This window comes from Ogataea parapolymorpha, chromosome VII (genome assembly GCF_000187245.1).
Source record: "Ogataea parapolymorpha DL-1 chromosome VII, whole genome shotgun sequence".
NCBI classification, from domain to species: Eukaryota; Fungi; Ascomycota; class Pichiomycetes; order Pichiales; family Pichiaceae; genus Ogataea; species Ogataea parapolymorpha.
In genome coordinates this window covers 905,944-930,535 of record NC_027860.1, presented here as the reverse complement: position 1 = coordinate 930,535, position 24,592 = coordinate 905,944, and the positions used below count along the sequence as shown (strand labels likewise).

At 43.9% G+C, this 24,592-nt stretch overlaps 15 protein-coding genes across 15 annotated transcripts; 8 read left to right on the top strand and 7 right to left on the bottom strand.

Moving 5' to 3' along the window:
- Window positions 1–89: 89 nt before the first annotated feature.
- Window positions 90–551, bottom strand: HPODL_02906 (NADH dehydrogenase (ubiquinone) Fe-S protein 4; the record flags this gene model as incomplete). Its single annotated transcript, XM_014077234.1, has 1 exon — window positions 90–551. The coding sequence occupies one exon, from the start codon at window positions 549–551 to the stop codon at window positions 90–92; it is 462 nt and encodes a 153-aa protein (XP_013932709.1).
- Window positions 552–699: 148 nt separating this feature from the next.
- HPODL_02905 (uncharacterized protein) lies at window positions 700–1,794 on the top strand (the record flags this gene model as incomplete). The annotated part of the gene is made up of 1 exon (XM_014077233.1): window positions 700–1,794. The coding sequence occupies one exon, from the start codon at window positions 700–702 to the stop codon at window positions 1,792–1,794; it is 1,095 nt and encodes a 364-aa protein (XP_013932708.1).
- Window positions 1,795–1,848: 54 nt separating this feature from the next.
- HPODL_02904 (Pro-apoptotic serine protease NMA111) lies at window positions 1,849–4,779 on the top strand (the record flags this gene model as incomplete). The annotated part of the gene is made up of 1 exon (XM_014077232.1): window positions 1,849–4,779. The coding sequence occupies one exon, from the start codon at window positions 1,849–1,851 to the stop codon at window positions 4,777–4,779; it is 2,931 nt and encodes a 976-aa protein (XP_013932707.1).
- Window positions 4,780–5,144: 365 nt separating this feature from the next.
- HPODL_02903 (uncharacterized protein) lies at window positions 5,145–5,771 on the bottom strand (the record flags this gene model as incomplete). Its single annotated transcript, XM_014077231.1, has 1 exon — window positions 5,145–5,771. The coding sequence occupies one exon, from the start codon at window positions 5,769–5,771 to the stop codon at window positions 5,145–5,147; it is 627 nt and encodes a 208-aa protein (XP_013932706.1).
- Window positions 5,772–5,842: 71 nt separating this feature from the next.
- On the top strand, window positions 5,843–8,605 carry HPODL_02902 (histone-lysine N-methyltransferase SETD1; the record flags this gene model as incomplete). Its single annotated transcript, XM_014077230.1, has 1 exon — window positions 5,843–8,605. The coding sequence occupies one exon, from the start codon at window positions 5,843–5,845 to the stop codon at window positions 8,603–8,605; it is 2,763 nt and encodes a 920-aa protein (XP_013932705.1).
- Window positions 8,606–9,051: 446 nt separating this feature from the next.
- Window positions 9,052–10,347, top strand: HPODL_02901 (Single-strand telomeric DNA-binding protein GBP2; the record flags this gene model as incomplete). The annotated part of the gene is made up of 2 exons (XM_014077229.1): window positions 9,052–9,087; window positions 9,127–10,347. The coding sequence occupies 2 exons, from the start codon at window positions 9,052–9,054 to the stop codon at window positions 10,345–10,347; spliced, it is 1,257 nt and encodes a 418-aa protein (XP_013932704.1).
- A 72-nt stretch (window positions 10,348–10,419) lies between these two features.
- On the bottom strand, window positions 10,420–11,748 carry HPODL_02900 (phosphatidylinositol 4-phosphate 5-kinase MSS4; the record flags this gene model as incomplete). Its single annotated transcript, XM_014077228.1, has 1 exon — window positions 10,420–11,748. The coding sequence occupies one exon, from the start codon at window positions 11,746–11,748 to the stop codon at window positions 10,420–10,422; it is 1,329 nt and encodes a 442-aa protein (XP_013932703.1).
- Window positions 11,749–12,325: 577 nt separating this feature from the next.
- Window positions 12,326–15,163, top strand: HPODL_02899 (DNA-binding protein of the mitochondria involved in repair of mitochondrial DNA; the record flags this gene model as incomplete). The annotated part of the gene is made up of 1 exon (XM_014077227.1): window positions 12,326–15,163. The coding sequence occupies one exon, from the start codon at window positions 12,326–12,328 to the stop codon at window positions 15,161–15,163; it is 2,838 nt and encodes a 945-aa protein (XP_013932702.1).
- A 35-nt stretch (window positions 15,164–15,198) lies between these two features.
- On the bottom strand, window positions 15,199–16,650 carry HPODL_02898 (H/ACA ribonucleoprotein complex non-core subunit NAF1; the record flags this gene model as incomplete). Its single annotated transcript, XM_014077226.1, has 1 exon — window positions 15,199–16,650. The coding sequence occupies one exon, from the start codon at window positions 16,648–16,650 to the stop codon at window positions 15,199–15,201; it is 1,452 nt and encodes a 483-aa protein (XP_013932701.1).
- Window positions 16,651–17,087: 437 nt separating this feature from the next.
- HPODL_02897 (uncharacterized protein) lies at window positions 17,088–20,222 on the top strand (the record flags this gene model as incomplete). The annotated part of the gene is made up of 1 exon (XM_014077225.1): window positions 17,088–20,222. The coding sequence occupies one exon, from the start codon at window positions 17,088–17,090 to the stop codon at window positions 20,220–20,222; it is 3,135 nt and encodes a 1,044-aa protein (XP_013932700.1).
- HPODL_02896 (uncharacterized protein) lies at window positions 20,211–20,918 on the bottom strand (the record flags this gene model as incomplete). Its single annotated transcript, XM_014077224.1, has 1 exon — window positions 20,211–20,918. The coding sequence occupies one exon, from the start codon at window positions 20,916–20,918 to the stop codon at window positions 20,211–20,213; it is 708 nt and encodes a 235-aa protein (XP_013932699.1).
- Window positions 20,919–20,964: 46 nt separating this feature from the next.
- On the top strand, window positions 20,965–21,525 carry HPODL_02895 (MIP18 family protein; the record flags this gene model as incomplete). Its single annotated transcript, XM_014077223.1, has 1 exon — window positions 20,965–21,525. The coding sequence occupies one exon, from the start codon at window positions 20,965–20,967 to the stop codon at window positions 21,523–21,525; it is 561 nt and encodes a 186-aa protein (XP_013932698.1).
- A 286-nt stretch (window positions 21,526–21,811) lies between these two features.
- HPODL_02894 (Mitochondrial import receptor subunit TOM22) lies at window positions 21,812–22,234 on the top strand (the record flags this gene model as incomplete). Its single annotated transcript, XM_014077222.1, has 1 exon — window positions 21,812–22,234. The coding sequence occupies one exon, from the start codon at window positions 21,812–21,814 to the stop codon at window positions 22,232–22,234; it is 423 nt and encodes a 140-aa protein (XP_013932697.1).
- A 201-nt stretch (window positions 22,235–22,435) lies between these two features.
- On the bottom strand, window positions 22,436–23,638 carry HPODL_02893 (Choline/ethanolaminephosphotransferase 1; the record flags this gene model as incomplete). Its single annotated transcript, XM_014077221.1, has 2 exons — window positions 22,436–23,552; window positions 23,589–23,638. 2 exons carry the CDS (start codon window positions 23,636–23,638, stop codon window positions 22,436–22,438), a joined length of 1,167 nt encoding a protein of 388 aa, XP_013932696.1.
- Window positions 23,639–23,691: 53 nt separating this feature from the next.
- Window positions 23,692–24,552, bottom strand: HPODL_02892 (Mitochondrial carnitine carrier; the record flags this gene model as incomplete). Its single annotated transcript, XM_014077220.1, has 1 exon — window positions 23,692–24,552. One exon carries the CDS (start codon window positions 24,550–24,552, stop codon window positions 23,692–23,694), a length of 861 nt encoding a protein of 286 aa, XP_013932695.1.
- Window positions 24,553–24,592: the final 40 nt, after the last annotated feature.

Here is a 24,592-nt window from a genome sequence, read left to right as displayed (position 1 = left end):
TGCAAGCCATATAATGATGCTGTGATGTACTTGGAGATGTCTGTAAACTGTTGTCTCAATAAAATAAATAAATAACTTGTTGTAGTCAACTACTTAGTTCTGATATGCTTCAAAGGTCCGGAAGAATGATAGAAGTTTGCCGCGTATTCTTTCTTCTTGAACTTCCTTTTCTTTGGCTCTTGGATGAAATAATCCCATCCCTGATTATTAGCAAAGCTAATAGCACTTTCCTTAGTCTCAAAAGAAAGTCTGGTGCCTTGCATATAGTCACTTGAAGACTGATACCCAATCAAATCATTCTCCCACCTGTTTCCTCTAGGAAGCACATCCCAGTCAATTTTCCAGTATTTCGCGTTGTTGGCAGACGATTGCGTGGCCGCTTTCGCTTCTTTATAGATACGAACCATTCTGTTTGCGGCAAGCTCCGCTGGAGCTCCGCTAATGATTTGTTTTTGGTTTGTAGATTCTTGCAAAACCTGGTTTACAGAAGAAACCGTTTTTTCATTGCGCAAAGCACGCACTGTATGGAACAAACGAGACCCTCTAAACATTGGAATCAACAAGGGATATTTTTACTCCACATTTGTATCCTCAACTTCTTTGTAAAGGTGTAAAGATGTTTAATTAATACAAATTTGGTAATAAAAAAATGGCTGGGTTGCAATATTTTATGATTACAGATCCTTTGCCCGTTGATCTATGTCGCAGCTGATTTTGAGTGCATTGAGAGACGTGATTCCAACGCTGCCAGAACCTTATCCAAGGGAAGTAGTTGATTATGCAAACTACATGTATATTTCCTCAAAACAAACTTGTCCTTTGGCTGCCCAAATGGAAATCGCACGGTTCCATCTATGCTGTTTTCTGGCTGTCGAAAAACTGAAGGACAAGTTTGATCTCCCAGACCCCAACTTGAACCGTATACCAGCTCCCAAACGTAAGGCAGCTGCTGTTCTGGAGGAGTTTCGAAATCAACTAACGGGCCGCAAGAGACATGTGGAGCCTCCTATAACTCCTTCGAAGAGAAGAATCATCGAGCTAGCAACACCAGAATCCACACCTGGTAAGAGGCGTGCAAATGCTTTAACTCCAAGATCGACACCCTCGAAAACGAGGAATATGCTAGCAACTCCTGAGAGCACACCCAGGAGCTTAAAAACGGAGATCAAGAACGAACAACCATTGGATATCGGGTCTGCAGCCAAGTCTTTGCAGGACAAATTGCTTGCTGCCGCAGATGAAATAAAGGGCCCTTCCAAAAGAGGACGTAAAAAGGGATTCAAGATGCTGTCGATGGCAGACCGGTCTCTGAACGACGACACGATTATCACGACTGCTCATTTGATCTCATTTTGCAACAAGTTTTACCTGCCAGAAGACATTACAAAGAACATACTAAAGACGTATACGAATTACTACTACCGTACCAAAAGTCCATGGGGATTGTTATGTGGACTGGTCTCAATCGCATTCTTGAGGCTAAACCGAGAAAAAGTGGATGCCAAAATGGGATTCAAAACACAGTTTTTCAAAAATCTACAGGTGCACGAAAACGGTGGCCTCAAGTATAATGAACTACTGGATTGGATCGCGCTAGTTGAAAAATTATGCGAAACGGAAAAGTGGGTGCGCGATCTGGAGGACAAAGACCTGTTGACAACCAAATCCAAGCTTCCATTTGGGCTGCCGACACTTAACTCCTTCATTGGAAACCAAGTGTGTTACTATTCCGATGGTGCGATCCGCGAGTATGAAAATTGGATAGGCAGTATCAAGAAACAGACGAGCACCTAGAAAATTATGTATGTACATGTAAAAATAATTTTTTGAAAAACTAAGTTTATTTTCATGTTCGAGACTGAGGATTATCACCCTAAGCGACATGGAGATCCTCCGTCAAATGGCCACGCTAAAAAACAAAAGTGTGATGATATATCCATGGATGATGTGGATTCAGTGTTGGGATCTGAGCTAGGAGACTTTGTAAAGCAAGATCATTCGAGATGGCAGCATATCGTGGAAAAAGTTGTCAAATCTGTGGTTTCGATCCACTTTGCTCAAGTGGTGAACTTTGATACGGAGAGCGCTCTTTGCAGTGAGGCTACGGGATTTGTTGTTGACGCAAAACTGGGAATAATTCTGACTAATAGACATGTCGTTGGACCAGGGCCCTTCATCGGATATGCTGTGTTTGATAACCATGAAGAATGCGAGGTCAAACCAATCTACAGGGATCCCGTGCACGACTTTGGATTTCTCAGATATAACCCAGCAGATATAAAATACATGGATGTTGGTGAATTACAGTTAAGGCCAGATCTTGCCAAGATCGGAGCAGAAATAATGGTCATAGGCAACGATTCGGGTGAAAAACTTTCTATACTCTCCGGCTTCATCTCAAGACTCGACAGAAATGCCCCAGACTATGGAATTAACTCATACAACGACTTCAACACAGAATATTTGCAAGCAGCAGCTTCGGCTTCGGGAGGGTCCTCGGGTTCCCCCGTTGTCAATATAGATGGCCATGCGGTGGCTTTACAAGCAGGAGGTAATACAGAAACCTCTACGGACTTTTTTCTGCCTGTGTATCGAGTTCTTCGCGCTCTGAAATGCATTCAGAATAACGAGCCTATTACGAGAGGAAGTATTCAAGTTCAATGGCTATTGGAACCGTTCGATAAATGTCGCCGGCTGGGACTTCGCGCAGAGACAGAAAAACTGATGAGAGAAAAGTTTCCGAGTCTCAATGGTCTTCTAGTCTCTGCTGTCACGTTACCTGAAGGCCCTGCTGATGGGCTGATAAGAGAAGGTGATTGTTTGATATCGATCAACGGAGAGTTGATATCCACATTTATCACTGTGGATGAAATTCTGGACACTCATGTCGGTAAAGAGATTGAGATAGTCATTCAGAGAGGAGGCAAAGATTTAACTGTTCGCTGTACTGTTGGAGATCTTCACTCAATTACACCTAGACGGTACGTCACCGTTTGCGGTGCAACTTTCAATGATCTGAGTTACCAACTCGCTAGAATTTATGCAGTGGCAGTGAAAGGTGTTCACGTTAGCAATGCCGCTGGCTCTTTTGTGTTTGGCAACAATGTTCCTAATGGATGGCTCTTAGACTCGATCGACGATAAAGATGTGTCTAATCTCGACGAATTCATCGAGGTCATGAAATCAATCCCGGACTCTGCTTTTGTGACCGTCAAGTGCCGCCATCTTACGGACCTTCATGTCCCAATTATCAAAATCATCCAAATCGATCGCCACTGGCACTCTAGTTTCCGTTTAGCAGAAAGAAACGACACGACTGGTCTTTGGGATTTCACAACTCTGCAAGAGAAACCATTACCACCACCGGCTCTGTCCCCGAAAAATGCCAAGTTTGTGGGGCTTCCGATCGAATTTGAAGGTTGTAAGCAACTCGATCGTTCTTTGGTGATGTTAAAGAGCACCATGCCTGTCCCGCTGGATTCGTTCAGTGGACAATCTCGCAAGTCGTACGCAGTTGTGATTGATGCTACCAACGGATATCTTCTTGCTTCGAGGTACTGTGTACCTCATGACCTCTTGGATGTTACTATGACCGTTGCAGAATCGATCATAGTGCCAGCTAAGGTTGTCTTCTTACACCCAACCAAGGGATATGCTATTTTGAAATACGATCCCAAATTAATATTGGCTCCTTTGCAAACTCCCCAGTTCGGCGAGAAGCCTTTGGGAAGAGGTGACAAAGTGGTGTTTATTGGCCACAACAGAGCTCAGAGGGTGGTTGTTGACGAAACAAAAGTCAGTGACATTGGAATCATACATCTTCCGAATAATGTCACCTCCCCCAGATTCAAGGCCTCCAATTTCGAAGCCCTACTAATTGACTCAAACTTAGGCCAGCAATGTGGTTCTGGAGTTCTTTGTGACCCCAGTGGACTGGTCCGCGCGTTTTGGCTTGCCTTCGACGCGGACGAGGACAAGACCTATTCTATGGGGCTGGACGCTACAGATGTGCTCTGGGAACTCGAAAACCTCAAAACCCAGCAGGTCCCGGAGCTCAAATTCATTGATGCTGAATTTGGTAACATCCCTATCGTTAATGCTAGAATCAGTGGTGTTCCGCAGGAATGGATCACAAAAATTGAAGAAAAGTCTGCAGATCAACCCAGACTGCTCAGCGTTCCCAAGGTAAGCATTTCACTCGATAACAAGCCCTCTTGTGGTCTCAGACACGGAGATATTGTGCTGAGTGCAAATAATCGAGTCATCACACAATTTCGTGATATTGACCATGTTATCAGAGACCTCGAAGAGAATAAAAACGAAATTGCGTTCAAAATCGTCAGAAACAAGCAAATCATGGACATCAATGTTCCTTTGGTTTTGAGTAGCTCCTTTGTCACTAAGCACATGGTCTACTGGGCCGGTGCTGTGTTACAGGAGCCTCATCATGGTGTAAGACAAGTGATCAAACAACTACCTTCCAAAGTCTATTGTACGGCCATGGCGCCAGGATCTCCCTCTAGATTATACACCATTGGCGTCACGAATTTCATCACGCATGTTAATGAAAAGCCAACACCAACTTTGGACGAGTTCGTTAAGGTCGTGAAAGAAATCAAAGACAATTCATATTGCAAGTTAAGAATCGTGTCTTTTGACAACGTCCCATTTGCACAAACGCTCAAAGTCAACTACCACTACTTTGAGACTATGGAGATGAAAAACGAGGAGGGGTGGCATGAATACGGTGAGCTGGACTCCTCCTCTTTGCATGCATAGATCAATCGCTCATAAGATTGCAATTCGTTAGTACTTCGTTTGTATTAATTTTTGTATATACAGATCTGGTGATTGTTTCACAGGTAGGGCATTAGACGCTTGAGCTGCTTCTCTTGGATATGGTTAGCGTAGGTAATTCCAGTTCTCCTCTTCAAAATGCTGTGCGGGTGGCCAGCGTTTCCGTGCTTGCGGCCTTGCAATCCACGCTTGTAGCCGGTACCTGTCTTACGCCATCTTCTGTAAGTGGCACGGTGCGTTTTCGCAAGTCCACGGGTCAGTTGTGGAAATGAAAATTGGACCAATGGGCGAAAAAGCGAAAACATGAAAATGGATGGACAAAATTTTATGAAATTTTATATAATTAATTATTCGCTTTCCGAGGAATAGCCAAATTGCGACTGAATGGGTTTTTTTGGAGCACATGACACTTGACTTCTTTGGTGGCTAAGAGATTTCTCCTTTTGTGACCGAGTTTGAGGAATCCGGCCTGCGGTGTCAGAATTGCTGTCTGGTAACTGAGCGCGATCAGAGTTGTTACCACGCGCTGTGGCTTTCCGCTTGTTGATTCTATAAGCTCTGTCTTTTGTGGAATTTCTTCGTTTGCGCCCTTCCATAGCTTCGATTTTTTCGAGCTCGTCAATGATGGAGCTGTTTTCTGTTCGTTCGCGCGCTCTTATAGCTTGCTTGTAAGTCGTGATCTCCCTTTCAATATCTGCTTTCTCCTTCAATCTCTTAGACCTTCGTTCTTCTTCAAGTTTCCCATAATATTCCATGTCTCTTTGAGACCACTTGTAAAGAGAGTTTTCTTCCTCCATGCTGTCCTTGTATTCCTTGTACTTCTGCTGCCTGTTCTCCCTGAGCTGTTGCGCGAGCGTCCTGCGCCCCTCCTTGCTCTTCTCTTGCTCGAAAGCACTCAACAGCTTCTCCTCGTGTGCCTCCTGCTTCGCCAAATCCTCGTCATTGACCTCATCTGCGGCAACAAAGCGCGACATAAATCTGTGTGCTTCACGCTATTTTCCGATTTTTTTAAAATATCAAATTGCTTGGTATTTTATTTATCTGCATGGTCTTCCATAGAAACGCGTACCGGGGGCCACTTCGGGAAGATCCGCAATACGGTGGATTGCACCGATCACATGGTAGATACCCAACTCCCCCAGATACGATAAGGAGCGAGAGTTCACCTCTCTTGCGTTATTACGACTATTCATCTGTTCCTAGTCAAAACCATCGTGCGGACAAAAGAGCTGCTGAAGTTGGTAAAGACAAACAACACCGCAGCTCCAGAATCACGTACGACCCAGATTTGCGAAAGGACCCATCAAAAGGCTCAAAACCCATATATATCTTCACAGACCGCGACCGAGGACTATGTGAGGACCCACGACCAAAAGCGCTTCAAAAGATACCAAAGCTACTGCGGCGCCCCCACACCTCTTTACTCATACCCAAATATAAGTACGATAAATACTCTGTGGGGCCCGAGCCATCATCACAACTTGTCATCTGGAATTTTCCGACCACAACTCCGCTCGTGATCATCAGAAATAATTTCGCTCAGTTTGGTAAAATCTCGGACCTGAAAGGCATTGACGACCCCTTAACGGCAGTCCCACTGGGTTTGTGTGTATTGGATTATGATGGAGATCCTGATTCAGCGCATCAAGCGGCCACCAAAGCAGTCGCGGCAGTGCACAAAAAGTTGCAGATCGGAGGCCAGTACCTTCGATGTGGACTTAACAACAACGATCAACTGTTTAATACTATCTACAATCGAATCCTGGATACCAAGAAACAGCAGCTGATTAAAGAAAAAGAAGAGCGAAGACGCCAGCAGGAGCTGCAGATGATGCAGAAACGCGACGAACAAAAGAGAGAGAGGGAAGAGCAGAGACGCGAGCGAGAGGAACGCAAGAAACTTAATAGGACGGGCCGTGATCAGCTGCCTGTGAAGCTCTCGGCTCATGACCGTCATGTGAGAACTTTGTCCTCGGTCACTCTTCCGTTCAACTTTGATAAACACATTGCGAATAGGCCATTTCTTCTCATTCCAGATAAATTCGTTAACACTCGCAATGTGAACTCGTCAGACATACGAAAGCTTCTTTCTGGGCACAATTTTGACCGAATCTTAACTCACAAATCTGGTTTCTACGTTGTGTTTAATAATATTGCAGATGCTGAAAAATGCTTTGACGAAGAAGACGGAAGACATTTCTCCAAATACAAATTGTACATGGACTTCGTTGTTCCTGATGAATTGATGAACCAGACAAAGATTGGTGAAAGAATTGGCCACGCTGGTCAAGCAAAAGCAGTGTTAATCAGGGAGTTTCATGACTATTTGCTCAAAGATTTGAGAGAGAAAGTAATCGGCCCGAAATTGCTTTCGTTGTTGGATAGCAACAAGTACAAATCTGTTCTAGAAAAGTATCTGAAGGAAAAAGAGGATACTAAAGAAACTAAGGCAGACTCCCTGAATGGGCATGTGGGTGTTTCTACATTCACCGTTCAGCACCAATCTATCCCTATATCATCGCTATCTGCTTTCAGGCGGAAGCCTGTGGAGAAAAAGTACAAACGTAAGCTCAATGCTGTTCCTATGGCTCATGCGCTGAACTACTCTGACAACGAATCAGAGGATGGCGACCAGAACAAAGCTTCCAAGAAACAAAAGATGCTTGCCATAGAAACCACTTCTTCTTCGGATGAGGAAGATATTCAAGATCTTTCAGAATCGAAAGTCACCTCGCAGCCAACGTCACCTGAGTCACTGGATCGTCAGAATGAGGAATCTGAGCCTGTTCAGAAGAAAGACCATTTGGTCAGCGAGCTATACAAGCCTTCTCATGATGTAGGAAGGACGGTTTATGATGACGATTATAGTCAGATGGACTTTGATCTGAACAGCCTGCAAGCGATCATTCATGATGATGAAGATTTTGCTTTCGCACGAAAAGCGTTCGAAGACTTACCAAAGAGCGAAGAAATCAAAGATGTCAAACTTTGGGCGTGGAAACACAAAGAATACGTGAAGAAAATCAAGCATCTAAGCTCCATGGCTGAGACAAGTGCAGAAGATGCGGAAGCGATTGAGTTTTCACAAGAAATTTTGAGGAACGATAAATTGCACAATTCAACTGGCAGCTTCCGCACTCAAGGCTACTATAAAATACCTGACAAAATAAAGAGCGAGTACCTTTTGCATCGCCGGAAAGCCCACAAGCCTTTGAATACTGTTCAAAACGAAGATGAGGGTGAAACGCAAGCAATACAAAGTTCTAGGGTTAATAGGGCTAATAATCGTCGGTTTGCGGCGGACATCAGCGCCCAGAAACAGATGTTGGGCTCTGAAACGGATATTTTGGACTTGAACCAGCTGACGAAACGGAAAAAACCTGTCCAGTTTGCCAGATCGGCCATCCATAACTGGGGTCTGTATGCTTTAGAGCCGATTGCTGCCAAAGAGATGATTATAGAGTATGTCGGAGAGCGAATTCGGCAACAAGTGGCTGAAGTCAGAGAAAAGAAGTACCTTCGATCCGGCATTGGCTCGTCCTATCTGTTCCGTATTGATGAGAATACCGTTATTGATGCATCCAAAAAGGGAGGCATAGCTCGTTTCATTAATCATTGTTGCGTGCCTTCGTGCACGGCAAAGATCATCAAGGTGGAAGGAAAGAAGAGAATTGTTATTTACGCTCTGCGCGATATTGCGGCCAACGAGGAGCTAACTTACGACTATAAATTTGAAAGGGAGACCAATGATGAGGAAAGAATTCCATGCTTATGTGGGGCCCCAGGATGCAAAGGGTATCTAAACTAAATCAAGTGTGCAATAATCAAAAGAGTAAAGGATAAAACTTACTCCCCCTAAAAATCGGTTGGTTGCTGATATATCAAAGTACCGTTTATCGACTCCGTCATCCTAATTCAGTAATGAGATCTTCGTTATGTTTCCCTATGCCAAGTAGATTGGTGTGAATAATAAAGAAGTCTTATGATATCAGATCAGTAGGACGGAATACATTCTTAGCTTCGACTTTGGTGGCATTTATTAGCTCTCGATTTAGATAATAGCATGGAAACCTCTGTAGTCCACTGGCTTTAGATATGCAAAAAGAATCAGCATCCAACACATTGCACATGGTCGTGATCACTGAAATGAGTTCGCTTGAGTTAGTATTATATAAGCATGTCTAGACATTTAGCTAATCAACTGAAAATATTTCCTATAATCCAATTCAGCTACATCAAAATTTTCCACTAATTATGTCTGACAACATGGAATTAGATGAATACAACAGGGTAAGTATGCAACTTATGGCTAAAAACCTAACATCTTAGGATCGTTCGAGGTCACCTGTGAGGGAACAATGGCGCCAGAGGTCTCGCTCGCCTCCACGTCGGAACGAGAGAAGAGACGATAGACGCGGTTTCTCCTCTCGCCGAGGAGGAAGAGGAGGACCGTTGCGTGCAAGAATTGGTAGCAGGTTTGAGTCTCGTGGCCGTGGTCCACGTGAGAATGAGTCAAAATCTAATAGAGCTTACGAAAACTCGATCTTTGTTGGAAACCTCCCTTATCATACCACTTGGTACGATTTGAAGGACCTTTTCCGCGAAGTCGGTGAAGTTGTGCGTGCAGATGTGGTCACTTCTCGTGGAAGATCTCGCGGAATGGGAACCGTTGAGTTTGCGAACAAAGATCTTGTTCAAGAGGCGATTTCCAAGTTTGATCGCACAATGTACGAGGGCCGTGAGATTTTTGTTAGAGAAGATCTGCCTCCCCCAGAAAAAGAAAACACTGGTCGCGAGGAAAGAAGACGAAATGCACCTCCTCCTTCAACCGAAGGCTATGAAGTTTTCATTGGAAACTTACCGTTCAGTGTGAGATGGCAAGACCTCAAAGACTTATTTAAAAGCTGCGGTCCAATCATTCGTGCTGACGTGAGAGAGGATCATCGAGGACGTTCCAAGGGTTTTGGCACTGTGATTTTTGAGAACTCGGAGGATGCTGATAGGGCGATTGCTGATTTTAACGGTTACGACATGGATGGAAGACGCATTGAAGTGAGACTTGGAAAGCAGTTCAATAAGGAGCCCCAGGGACCAACGGAATCTAGAAACTCCGAGTTTGTTGCTGGTGTTGTGGGACAGGGTGAACCAAACGACACCATTTTCGCGGACAATCTGCCGTGGGAGACGTCTGAGACGGATCTCTTTGACCTATTTGGAAGTATCGCTTCCGTTAAGCGTGCCGAACTTCAATTTGATGATCTAAATAGACCAGCAGGGACTGCTGTTGTTCAATTCCAGGAACTTGACGGTGCGATTGCCGCAGTCAACCAACTGGACAACTATGAATACGGTAGAAGACGTCTGCATGTTTCATTTGCCAAGAGAGGAGACGCCGTTTCGAGTGAGCAAAATATGGACGTGGAGGCAGAATCTGCCCAACAGCCCAGTGAGCCTTCTCAGCCTGGCCCAGAAGTTCCTGCCGTCGAGCCAAAAGAGATTGGTGAACCAGCACCTGAGCAAGAAATGGAAGAGGACCACATTGAAGAGTAATGGATTACAAAAAAAGCAAAAACGTTTTGTCATAGAATTGTGTATTATTATTGCGAACTGCGATGTATTTTTCTAGGCGGACTTGCATGTAGGCTTCATGGCAGTCTCTATAAATCTAAGGAACCGTTGCCCATATTCGACTGGGGGTACAGCACTGATGGTCTCGCGCCTATGATTCAATGTGCGGAAAAATGTTTCTAGCTTTTTGAAAGTCGAATAGTTGGTTAAGCAATCGATGACTCCCATATAATACACAATAGGTAGCTCATTGTCTTGCTCGTCTGTCGCTCTAATACCACCATCACTATCAAAGTACCCGTCAGATGCTGTAGAAGCAGATTGTTGTCGTATTTCAGGAGGATCAAAGTTTGGTAGCTGGTTGTAGGGATCGTGCTGCGTCGCAAGAGTTAAATCATGTATTCCGATCAAAAATGAGTAGTCCATAATATTTAGCGCTTCAAGAAGCTGGACATCGTTTTTTAGTTGGTTTGCAATTTGCTTGCGTTTGGTGGGCCCAAAATTGAGTCGATGATGATCTTGCAGCCAATTAAGATCCTTTTGGACTATCGACGTCTTTCCTTGAGCTTTGGCGGCACTTACATCGGTAAAACGTCCATGCGTTGACCCTTTCAAATCAAACTTTTCGTGCAAGTCTCTATGTGGAGGGAATATGTTGTTCATCACCAAGAAGTGAATTTTGTGAATTCCTGTGGTGAAGTGCATTTTGAGACGGTGTAGGCCGTAAAACTGGCAGATGAATGTTTGGGGGTTTTTCTCCACATACTCATAGTATTGCTTGAGACATTTGCGAAGATGCTTATGCTCTGAGTGATGAATAGTTTTGATGATAAACTTGTAATCTCTCGAATAGTAGAAGAAGGATCCACTTTTCCCTGGAGAGCCTAACTCAGTCAAACTCACGCGTTCCGTTAGGGACAGAAGATAATCTGCTTGATCAATATTGAACCTGCTACGCAGGTGACGGAACACTTCGGGTGCATAGTCTTTAAATTTAAATTCATATTTTGTAGATGGTGTCATGGTATTTCCTTCCATGTCGAAAATTAGTTTGGAAACGTTCGTAAAATCCTCATCCTTAATAGGCCCTGGAAGCTTTGAACATCTGGATACAGCGACCCGAATGCCAGTAATCATATTATATGCCATGACATAGTTGTGGTGACCTTCCACAACACGCTGTCCAGGAATCAGATATCTGTCATTAGACTTTGCTCGTGACTTTCGTTTTTGAGGCCCAATATTGAAGGAGTTTCCTCTTGCAAAACGGTGACGGCTAGTGAGTGTCTGTTGATTATGTCTATCACTACCAGTGACTTCAGTTTGTGAATAAGGTTCAGGTATCGCAATCGTATGTGACTCTGTATAGCCCAATCTGTCCATACCACTTGAATGTGCTGTTGTTTGTGTGTACTGTGATTGACGCTCTATGGTGATATTCATTTCGCTTCTAAAAGGAGCTCGTAAGGTTTCCCGGGAAGTTCTTGAATTAAGATCTAGCTTAGTGGGAGCAATCGCCTCATCGACGCTGATTCGCTTCCCATTGGAGGGTTGTTGAGCCATTTCATACTTTTTAATCTTCATTTCACCATTCGGGAGCCCTGTAAGGGTTTCTAACGGGTCTGGATCAGGGGCCGTTGCATTGATGTGCCCGTTCTCTGGTATTGTTTCTGTAGTTATAGACGTTACCGCCAATCCTGTGCTCTTTGTTTCGGGCATTCTAGGGTACGTAGACACTTTTTGCCCAAAAGCTAGACTAACTGCCGAATTTTCAGCTCCTTCTAACTGTCTGCTGCTTCGTCTAAGCACAACTATAGATCGTGAAGTGCTGGTATACTAAAAAAAAAAATAAGTGTTAAATTTTCCCGGTTTTGCGGGCATGAAATCTGAAAAGTTACGAGTAACATAGCTGAGCACTCTTTCTGTATATAAAAGCCCATACCGTTGCTCCAGATTTGCCATGATACGCGTGGGGCCTAAAGTTGTTTTCAGAAGGTTCCACAGCTTGGTGAATCCACGCCAAGTTGTCCGCATTCCTCTGAATATACGCGCTCCTCTCCAGTCGATCCAAGCATGTCAAAATAAGGAGCAAGCTTCTCTCGACGAGGCTCCGGAGGAAGGGAAAGGTCGCAAAAAGACTGGCAAGAAAACTAAAAAGAAGACTGTCCAAGGTGACGAAATCGACCAGTTTGGAGACCGTGGTGCGAAACCAGATGTCGAGTTCACGTACTTCTATCAGACGTTGAAAGACATTGTCGACCAATATCCTGAAGATCAGTACGTGGTCTTGATCCAAGTTGGGTCATTTTATGAGCTCTACTTCCAGCAGGCTGAGAAACATGCATCCATGTTGGGCCTCACATTGAGCAAGAGAGTTCTCAAAAATCATGAAATACCCTTTGCCGGCTTTCCTGACTACAAGCTTGAAAAATACTTACAGATCGCTTTTGGCCAAGGGCTCAAAGCTGTCGTTTGTGATCAGCAGACTACTGCACAGAACGTGATTGTGAGACCGGTGACTAGGCTGGTTACCCCAGGAACTATCATTGATGAGGCATTGAGAGATTATCATCGCACAAATTATTTACTGGCTATCCAATTTCCTGCAGACCCATTCAAAAAAGATGCGCTAGGTCAAAAGATAGGTATGTGCTGGGTAGACGTTGGCTTGAGTCAGTTTCATGTACTTGAAACTAATATGAATGAGCTTATGGCCAACATAACTAGGATCAATCCAAGTGAAATTCTGATAGCCAATGATCTAGATATCGATTCTTTGATTACAGGAAAGTGGTTTCCCGAATTGGGAGAACTGAAGAAGTACTATATAAGCAGGTATTCGCTGCCGTCAGTCAGTACACCACTTCTGGATTTTGCCAACCGCTTCTCAGAAAACAAGCGACTTGTCCAAAGCCGTTTGGATAAGCTCTCGCAGAAAGAAGCTGGAGCCGCAAAAGTTTTGCTGCACTACCTGAATGAGTGTCTGCCTTTTTACAAGCTCAGTTTTGACTTGCCCAAACGATCGTTGCCAAATACGCTTATGCATATTGACCCACGCGCTGCACAGGATCTGGAACTCACTGAGACCATAGTTGGTGGTTTCCGAACTGGAGCTCTCGCGTCCATAATTGACAAGACATGTACGGTACAGGGCTCCCGACTGCTTAATACGTGGCTTCTCTCTCCATCCACAGATGTCGAGGAGATAAGGAAACGTCAAAAGTATATTGAGGTTTTCCTAAACAACCACATTTTTGTCCAGGAGCTGATTCAGCTGTTACGCAAAACCACTGATTTAGGGCGAATCGTTCGCCGTGCAGATAACAAGAGGGCCGACATGGGTGAGTACTTGGAATTGGGACATACTATCATGATAATCGATGAGATTCACAAGATGGTGAAGGACTGTCCGGATAAAAAGTTAGTCAATCTTGTCCTGCCTTTATTTGAAAAATTCAAGGAGTATCCAGCTCTTATGAGTCTGTCTCAATCTATCATCAACACAATCAATCCTCAAACCCTTCGGGTGAAAATTGATACAAATAGGAACGACTTGGAAGTGCTCCGTAAGTACTGGTTTCTCAGGCCAACTGCCTCTCCAAAGCTTGCAGAGCTTAGAGACAAATATGATCAGCTTGAGCTTCGTTTTCAGGCTCTGATACAGCAATTGTCAGCAAAATTCGAAAAATGCGGTTACCAAGGAGGTTTCAATTTAATCCGTGATCCTCGGACCACTGATTTCGTCATTGATGTGCGGTCGTCCAGAAAATCATTCAAAAGCCTCGTCGACAACATGGACCTTCAGCTTCGTGAAAGAACAAAGTCCAGTGCCAAATTCTGGACAATGGAATGGCAAACTTTAGGTACAGAGATGTTATTCGTTGAGCAAGAGATTTTGAGAGAAGAAGAGAGAATCATATCATTGATTCGGGATACTCTGCTCTCACTTTCTACAGAATTACGCCAGGTTGCTCCTATCATTGAGTTTCTGGACGTATGCTCCTCCTTTTATCTACTGGCTTGGGAAAAGGGTCTTGTCAAACCGACTGTGGACCGCAGCACCAAATTTGAAATAGAAAATGGACGCCATTTGGTAGTGGAAGAGGGTTTGCGTGGACGGGTCACTGGAGTTGAAAACTTTACAGCGAATAGCTGTGCTCTGGATTCAGGCCGTGGATGGGTGATCACAGGCCCAAACATGGGTGGCAAAAGCACCTTCTTACGACAAAATGCGCTGATTGCAATACTCGCGCAAATAGGATCATATGTTCCTGCGACAAAAGCTCATATCGGGATCATAGATAAGGTTTTTACCAGAGTTGGAGCCTCTGATAACATTTTCAGACATCAATCATCGTTCATGGTGGAAATGAACGAAACTGCTATTATACTTAGGGATTCTACGGAAAGATCCTTGGCTATAGTTGATGAGCTTGGCCGAGGAACATCGGCGGTCGAAGGTATTACCATCGCTTATGCATCTTTGTCTCATTTGGTTAAAAATAAGAACTGCAAAGTGCTCTTTGCAACACATTTCGGCCCGGAGATCCACAAACTAATGAAAGACGATAAGGAGCTAGAGCGGCGTACGGACTTCTATCAAACTACTTTGACCAGAATCCATGATGGTGACTTACCAATTGATGAAAAGCTCATTTTCGACCATAAACTGATTCCCGGAATCAGCTCGCATTCGCATGCTTTTGAAATTGCACAACTGGCTGGCTTTCCTTCCGATGCATTAGAGCTGGCCAGAAAGACGTACGTCAAAGCGACATCTGGTTTATATAAAGATTGATAACGTGTATCACTTGATCTATTGAATGGAAATAGTTATACATTTTCAGGGTCATATTCGTCGTCAGAGAAGGATTTTGGAGTCTTGTCCTGTGAATTAAAGTTTTGAGCCTGCGGTTGTTGCTGAGATTGGGTTTGAGTTTGAGCAAGTTGGATGAACTGGCTGACTTGTTGAAAAACATTCGGATCAACTTGAGGCTGCGCATTCTGGGTCTGTTGGTAAGAAAACTGATAATTTGGATATTGCTGGTACTGGGGATACCATTGATATTGAGCATGTTGCTGGTAATACCCTGTAGTGGAAGGATATGATAGTTGCTGAGGATAGTATTGTTGTTGGACTGGATTCACGAAATTCATAGGCTGATACAGTTGCGGCTGAGGCTGAACTGGAATAATGGGCTGCACCGATTGCAACGGTTGAGACATTTGTGCTGGTTGGATAATCTGGGCGGACTTGGTAGCAGCCGAGGATTGCGCAGAAGTTTCTTGTTTCGGGGATTGTGTAGCTTGAGAGGGAGTTCCTGCCTGTGAAGCTCCCTTCTTTGGAAGAGAGGTCAGTTGCGACCTCATATGATTCGGAAGTGGCCTTTTTGTTGTCTCATCTTTCTTTTGGTTCTTCTTGCGTTTCCTAAGAGCTTTCATCGCTGCTTCTTTCTCGTCATCAGAAAATTCCTGCTCTTCCTCAGGGATTTCCTCGTCATTCCAATTACTAGCATCGCTTCCCTTTATTGTTTTTATTTGAGACGTAAGCACAAACTCGGACTCAGGAACAACGTAGAAAACTTTTGCGCCTTTTTTGTCCTTGAATGCTTCAAACTTATCTTCCGTCTTGAATTTAACACGATACGAAGGAGATTGTATCCTGCCAAATGTCTCGAATAGCGGGCCGACCAACGTTCTATCTTCTAAGCAGAGAATTGACCCATCTTTCAAGACGCGTATCTCCCCTGAAACGCTTGCCTTTATCACAATGCTTCTTTCAACAAGAGCTGTAATATTACCGATGTACTCAATAGGTGCATCGGGAGGAATGGAAAAGTCTTCGGGTAATTCAAGTCCTTCCTCCTCTTGTTCGTTCTTGGATTTGATGGGCTCCGCAGATACGTCGCTCTCATTGTCGGAAACCTCAACTTCACCTTCTTCCTCAGACTCGGAATCTGAGCTCGAGTCTGAGCTAGAATCAGAAGTCGACTCGCTATCTGACCCCGATTCTGAGTCTGAGTCTGAGTCTGAGCTTGTGCTGTCGTTCGATTCGTTGTCAGACTCTGCGATCTCTTTCGTCTCATCAAAAATACGATCCTCGGGATTCTGGTCATTGATCTGCTCTTTTTCTTCATCTTGTCCTTCCAAACTCTCTTTTGCTATATCAGAAGCATCGGAAGTACGGTTATTCTCCTTTGCATGAGATTCATTGTCTAGAGATTCTTGCTGCCCAAGGTTTTCTCCACTTACAGGATTCTCTGGTGATGATCCTACCGTAGACATTTAAGCTAAAATTTTTTATGCGGCTCAAACCTGATAAGTAGCGTGGATGATCTGAAATATTGAGATGCTGCGATACGGAGACACTATATTGCAGGGTACGATTGTTGTGCTGGAAAACAATTCCTTCAGGCGCAATGGAGAGATATAAGCTTCGGGATAAATCCTGGCCTCATAAATGATATGCTCAGAAATTATATCTGTAGCTTTATAAAAAACAGTAGCTATCAACTTGAAAGTTTTCTACATTGATACACATTAGAGCACCCACACGTGTCTCGTAGTACCATCATCCTATGCTAGCTGGATAGTATTTTGGGGATTTTTGAGTCAACAAAGCAGGATTTGCCTCTAATCCTGCTCCTTTGCGACATGCATAATGTTGTACCTTAAAAATTTATTTTTTTGATTTTTTTCTGAAATAATTTTCACTTAAAGGTATGAGCAAGAAGAAGGCCCTTGATTCACGGATTGCTGCGCTTATCCGCAATGGCGTTGACACCAGGGAACGGAGTTTTATAATTATGGTTGGGGATCGATCCAGAAACCAGATTCCTAATCTCCACTATCTGATGATGAATGCAAACCTCAAAATGAATAAATCCATTTTATGGGCTTATAAGAAAAAGCTTCTTGGGTTCACTTCCCATAGAAAGAAGAGAGAAGACAAGATCAAGAAGGAAATTAAGCGCGGAAAAAGGGAGCCAAATGAGCTAGATCCATTCGAAGTCTTCATTACAAACCAGCAGATCAGATACGTGTATTATAAAGAGACCGAGAAGATTTTGGGTAATACCTATGGTATGGTAATCTTGCAGGATTTTGAAGGACTTACCCCTAACCTTATGGCAAGGACAATTGAAACTGTCGAAGGAGGAGGATTAGTTGTCATGCTACTCAAGTCCATGACATCTCTGAAGCAATTATATACCATGACCATGGATATCCATTCCAGATATAGAACTGAAGCACACAACGATGTCGTGGCTCGTTTCAATGAGCGCTTTTTGCTGTCGCTTGCTGATTGCAGAAATTGTTTAGTGTTGGACGACGAGCTGAATGTTTTACCTGTTTCTGGCGGAAGAAACGTTAAGAGGCTTCCTCCAAAAGATGATGAGGAACTGACCGAAAAAGAGCAAGAACTGATTGACTTGAAGAAGAGCCTTGAAGATACTCAGCCGGCGGGGGCACTGGTTGCATTGTCCAAGACGGTCAACCAAGCAGAGGCGATTTTGAGATTCATTGATTCGATAGCCGAAAAGACCTTAAACACAACTGTGACGCTGACCGCTGGTAGAGGTCGTGGTAAATCTGCCGCACTAGGTATTGCCATAGCTGCAGCCGTTGCCCAAGATTACTCCAATATCTTCGTTACGTCTCCTTCCCCTGAAAACCTTAAAACCTTGTTCGAGTTTATCTTCAAAGGTTTCGATGCCATGGGATACATTGAACATCAAGATTATGATATTATTCAGTCGACGAATCCATCCTTTGCTAAAGCAATTGTGAGAGTGGATATCAAAAGATCGGGCCACAGACAGACTATCCAATATATCTCGCCTACTGACAGTCATGTTTTGGGACAAGCAGAGCTCTTGATTATTGACGAGGCAGCAGCAATACCCCTGCCTGTGGTGAAGAAATTATTGGGACCTTATTTGGTCTTCATGGCTTCCACCATCAATGGTTACGAAGGAACAGGAAGATCTTTGAGCCTGAAATTAATCCAGCAGTTGAGAGACCACTCTAATACTATTGTCAGTAATAATTCTCAGACTCAGGTTGTGTCGAGAGGCAACAAGAAATCGACAGAGGATGATTTACATATCCGCGGCCGCAATTTGGTTGAAGTTGTTTTGGACGAACCGATCAGATACGCCCCTGGAGATCCAGTGGAAGCTTGGTTGAATAAATTACTTTGTCTGGATGCGAAACTCACAAAAAATACCAAGTATGAGACAAGAGGCTGTCCACACCCTAGCGAATGCAATCTATTTTACATCAACAGGGACACGCTATTTTCTTACGATCCGGTTTCTGAAGCGTTCTTGCAAAAGATGATGGCTCTCTTCGTTTCTTCGCATTACAAAAACTCTCCAAATGATTTACAGCTCATGTCTGATGCTCCAGCCCACCAACTTTATGCATTGTTCGGGCCAGATGTTGGAAAAGATGGTTCCATTCCAACTCCGTTATGTGTGGTGCAACTTGCTTTGGAGGGTGAGATTTCTAAGGAGAGCATTCGAAGCAGTCTCAACAGAGGTGTCCGTGCTGGTGGAGATCTCATACCGTGGTTGATTAGCCAACAATTCCAGGACGATGACTTTGCATCTCTTTCTGGTGCTAGGGTTGTTAGAGTCGCCACGCACCCTGACTATATGAATATGGGATACGGATCAAGAGCTCTGGAGCTGTTGACAGACTATTTTGAAGGCAAATTCGCCAACATCAGCGAGGCTTCCTCCTTCGAAGATGACAAGTACTCTCTTAGGAGATTGACTGACAATGAGCTAGAATCCGCGGTTTTACAGCAAGAAGAGATCAAACCAAGAAAGGAAAACAGGCTGCAACCATTGTTTATTAATCTTTCTCACAAAGCACCTTACTATTTACACTATATGGGTGTCTCTTATGGATTAACACCGGATCTATTTAGGTTCTGGAAACGGTCCCACTATCTTCCAGTTTACCTGAGACAAACTGCAAATGACCTGACTGGCGAACACACATGTGTCATGCTCAAGGTTCTCGAGAACCGCGAGGACCAATGGTTGAGGGAATATTCAAAGGACTTCCACAAAAGATTTGTGAACCTGTTGGGTTACAACTTCAATGTGATACCTTCTGTACAGGCTTTGAGCGTTCTGGAGTCTTGTGAAAAGCCACTTCAAGAAAACTTCACAAAAGATGAGCTAGACAAATTCTTTTCGCCATTTGACCTCAAGAGACTCGAGTCGTACGCTAACAACCTAATAGACTACCACGTTGTGGTGGATCTATTACCAATTCTGGCATATCTTTACTTCCAGGGTAAAATTTCTAAAGAGGTGAACTTGTCAAACGTGCAGGCAGCTATTTTGTTAGCTATCGGACTGCAACACAAGGACATGGACAAAATTGCCAAGGAACTTTCTATTGAGGCCAATCAAGCCATGGCAATGTTTGCCAAGATCATTCGTAAGGTGTCCAGTTATTTCCGCTCGCTTGTGCAACAGAAGATAGCAGAAGAACTGCCTGAAGTGGAGGACGAAACAGTTCGCGAGATGAATGGTGAGGAAACCAACGTTGCAGACATTGAGGAGATAGAAAAAGAGCTGGTTGATGAGATGAACAAGTCTGGAGCCTCAGCGGTGAGCGCCTTGAGAGAAAAACAAAAAGAGCTCATCAACTCCCTAAATCTTGAAAAGTACGCCATTAACGAACAAGGATGGGACGCTAGCAAATTAGAGAAAGCTGCCAAGAACAAAGGTGTGGTGAGCGTCAAATCGGGAAAGAAGCGGAAGACCGGAGAGACGGCTGAACAGATCTATGACCAAGAAATGAAGAAGCAGAAAGGGCCTAGCTCAAAGAGATAAACCCCTACATATCATCCTGGCTGTTTGCAGAATCAATTGATTGAAATCTGTGCTATTGTCATTATCGAAAGCAACAATGCGTGGCTCAACGATCTTGGCAGTGTTCTCTTTTAGCTGTTGTTCGTTATGGTATGCATTTTCAAACAAATGTGTATGGTTTTTGTAGTATTGTGGCCAAACGATCTTTTCAAAATACCCAGGAGGATCTGTCCATATGCCATTGTCTATAGTGTATTGTCTGCTTTGACGTCTATTCTTGAGAGTATCGTAGTCTGTCTTATAGAACAGACAAACGTCTAGAAGGTCGAGGATCTCCCTATCATGATACAACAAAAACCCATCTATGAATACTATCCGGGGGAGGCTCAAGTGTCCAACGGTTTCCTTGATCTTTTGCTCAATTTGGGGATCAAGTCTGATGGAGACGTCGACAGACTCTTTGGACGACTCGGTAAACTGAAAATTTGGGTCTCGTTTGAAATTCCTCAATGCATCTTTCAGTTTTTCAAAATTGACTGCCTCAGGGCAGTCCCAGTCATATTCTTGCAATTCTTCATTGAATGGAATCTGCTCATCTGGGTAGTAGAAGTCATCTTCGTGTAGCAGTATAGAGTTTGGAAACAGGCCACGTAAAGTCTTAGCCACAGTGGTTTTCCCAGAACTCGAAGCTCCGCTGACGCCTATTATGAGAGACATAAGATGTACCAAAAAAAAGATCTAAATTCACAAATTTTTATTTGTCATGGCAGACGTTATAAATGCAAACCCTACCGTGCTGGATGCAAGCTTGCTGCCCACACGGCACGGCGCAATAGTGGAGAAAGACGAACAGTCAATAGTGCATCAGGAACTCACTGAGCTGTCGCTCGACGGAATAACGTATACGGATAGCGAGGGCGAATCTGAAGACGAGGGATTCGATGCTCAGGAGATTTATGACTTAATCTCGACAATTTCTGATCCCGAACATCCGCTCACTCTTGGGCAATTAGCTGTTGTGAATCTCTCAGACATCAAAGTTATTGATCCCCAGGATAAGAATCAGATAGGAGAGGTGATAGTCCGTATCACACCAACAATCACACACTGCTCTTTGGCCACCCTTATTGGTCTCGGAATCAGAGTTAGGTTGGAGCGTTGTCTGCCTCCAAGATTCAGAATATTAGTCTTACTGAAGGAAGGCAGCCATCAGAGCGAAAATCAAGTGAATAAACAGCTGAACGACAAAGAAAGAGTTAGTGCTGCCTGCGAAAATGACCAACTGCTCAAGGTGATTAGCCATATGCTAGCTACCTGCGCTTGAAGGGATAAGGATAGTGTAAAATACGCATGCTACATATGAATTATGGTGTTCGAATACAAACGAGGATTTAGCATATATAACTGCAACGTTGGTGACTGAAACATGGATGGCTCTCGATTTGACACTCAGCCTTTTTCAGTGGAGAAGTGGCTTATCTATGGATGCACCGCTAGTAGCTTGGGGGATAAGATATAAGCCTGAGTGCTGTGGATACTCTGTAATACACCCTTGCACTGACGAACTTTTGCTATAATTCTGATTATCGGAAAAAAAATTTCATTGAAAAATGGTCACTCTAACTAGAATCGAAGACGAAAGTCAACAAAAGCCTGAAGAAAAGGTGTTCAACGCAGGAGTGGAGGAAGTTGAATCCGAATCTGAAGTTGAATCTGAAGACGAATTTGACGAAAATGAAACTTTGTTGCAGAGAATCGAAGCACTTAAGGACATGATTTTACCTGAGCAAAGACAATACATTGCTTCTACTTTGGAGTCTGCTTGCTCCACTGCATCAACTTTGGCCAAGAAGTGTGGAAATGGATTGTGGATTCTGACCTCTTCTACCTTGCTTCTGGGAGTTCCTTTGGCTTTGGGAATTTTTGGTGAGACCCAGTTGAACGAATTAGAAAAGGAAATGCAGTTACAACAAGGCAGCAGTGACTTGCTGGCCTCCGGAAGCGAACAACAGCCAGCTACAGCTGCAAGATAAACTAGGAACAAGATACGAAGATTGTCAGCTTTTCACTGACCTCATGTAACCATGCGTGTTCTTGGTTGCTCACATAGGCAATAGTTTCCGAGCACTGTGTATATATAAGCAATTGGTTTATGGATTTAGTAGTATACATGCATGCGTGTTGCAGTCAATAAGGAGCTTAGAAAGGCGGTGAATTATGCTCTAGTCGAGCTCCTAAAAGACTTTCTGGTGTTTTATACTTAGTGCATAAATGTCCAGATAGGTTGTAATCTCGTAGATCACCTCTAGGATGAACATAGCATGCACTCCAAGAGCAACACCAAATCCAAGATAGACAATTGAACACAAAACACCATCATAATCATATCCATAAACGTGTGTTAACAAAGGGATCAAAATCAGCTGCACAGCGGGAAGAAGCATCGGAAGATTAAAGATCGGGAATTCCTGCTTTGTCAAATGACCGATAATGATACGACCCACAGTGAATGCCATGGTAGAGCCAATAGTGAGCATCATTGGCACAGTATACACTGTTCTGATCTGCTCGTGAACGATTAGCATCGCGAAAACGGTGCCATAGTAGGCAAAGAATGGCACCAAACCTCTCATCGCGGACTGCTGTTCAGTCTTAGAGGCAACATGTTGGATGACATTCCGACGGGCTGAGTGGATGTTAAAGTACAGGAAGACAGCACCAAAAGCTAAAGCCAAATCAAGGGCTTTGATTGGGTAGGTCGAAGATAGGTTGAAAGCAGAAAGGTCGACGCTGAAAACCTCGAATTTCCAGAAACTAGGGCCATGCAACGCAGTAGCAATGAAAAGAACAACCAGTAGTATAATTCCTTCCACAGGACCCGAGCACTCACTTAAAAATAATTTGTGAGTATAGAATTCCTCCCATGTGGACAAATAGAAATTCATGAGAGTAGCAAATTGAGACATGTACACCATCCATCCCTTCCCCAAGCCTGCCACAGAGGCAAAGATCAGAACAGAGAGACTGGTGTTAACCGCATCAACACAATGGTCGAACAACTCTCCAAGGGGGCCAGATTGTCCTGTTCTTCTTGCGTGGATTCCATCACATGCATCAAAGGTTTGGTACAGGAAAATGGACAGAGCATAGACCAAGTAGCACCATCGAGGCGATTGCTGATTCAAATCTGGATCCACATAGAACACAAGAAGCAAAGAGATTAAAATGAACATCAATCCCGAGAGCGTAACCATGTTTGGGGCCATCCACACAGGGAAGATCTTTTCAAATTGGACCCAGAATCGTTTTAGGACATACTTGGTCAATAATGACCTATCCTCTGATTGATACCTGCTGTTAGGTACAGAATAACTTGCTGGTACTTACTTGTACTCTTTCAAGTGAGGTAGGGCCTGCTGAGGTAAAAAGAATCCCATGATCAAAAGTGCTCACTGTAAAATAAATTGGAAGCTGGATAATATGTTTACGATTACATAATTTGATCGAGAAATTTCCTGGCTATCTCGACTCCCAAAAATGTAGCTGCGTTGGCTGGGAAGCTCCTAGCGAGGGCTGGACCCAAACCAGGGAAGAAAGCCTTAAGACCCCCCTTTGAATAAATAGAAGATGCTGTCTTAACCACTGACCGGTTGCTCTCTGAAGATTGCTGGACACTTTTTATAGTGTCAATAGGAAAGATGGTTGTCCACATTGCAACGCCTGCGAAACCACCCGCAGTCATGATAGCTGCGATAGATGCATCACCAGAGCTTGTGGAGAGCTCTTTTTTAAGATATTCGTAAGTGGCAAAGTAGACGGCAGATCCAGGCCCGTCCCTGGCCAAAGTAGCCGCGGACCCCTTGAAGATTGATTTCAGACCACCTTGTTTGTAAAGCTTGGAGACCGTTTGCAAAAAGGACACCTTGCCTTGAGAAGTCTGCATCACCACTTTCACACGCTCAAAAGGGGCTGCAATCAATGTGGTAGGTATCGCACTGAAAAATCCTGCTGCGCTTATCTGAGGAATGGTGAGGGGTGATTTTACAGGATCGATATTGTAAAATGTGCACACAAGTTTCTTGCCCACATCATAGCCCCAGAAAGACACAGCAAACATTGGAGTGACCCCCAATAAAGGAGATGAAACTCCTTTGTAGAAGCCCAAAGGCCCACCTGAGGCTAAAGTGCCTTTGATACAGTCGAGAGAAGACTTATACTGATTTGTCTGTAAAAGCACCTTGGTATAGTCGAATGGCTGGCCCGTTATCACCGCACATATCCCACCAAAGCCACCAGCACCAAAGGATTTGAAATTGTCCAAAAGAACGGACTCTGCAATACTATCCTCCATTTACTCTACACGAAGGTTTTCTTCAAGCTTTTATAAAAAA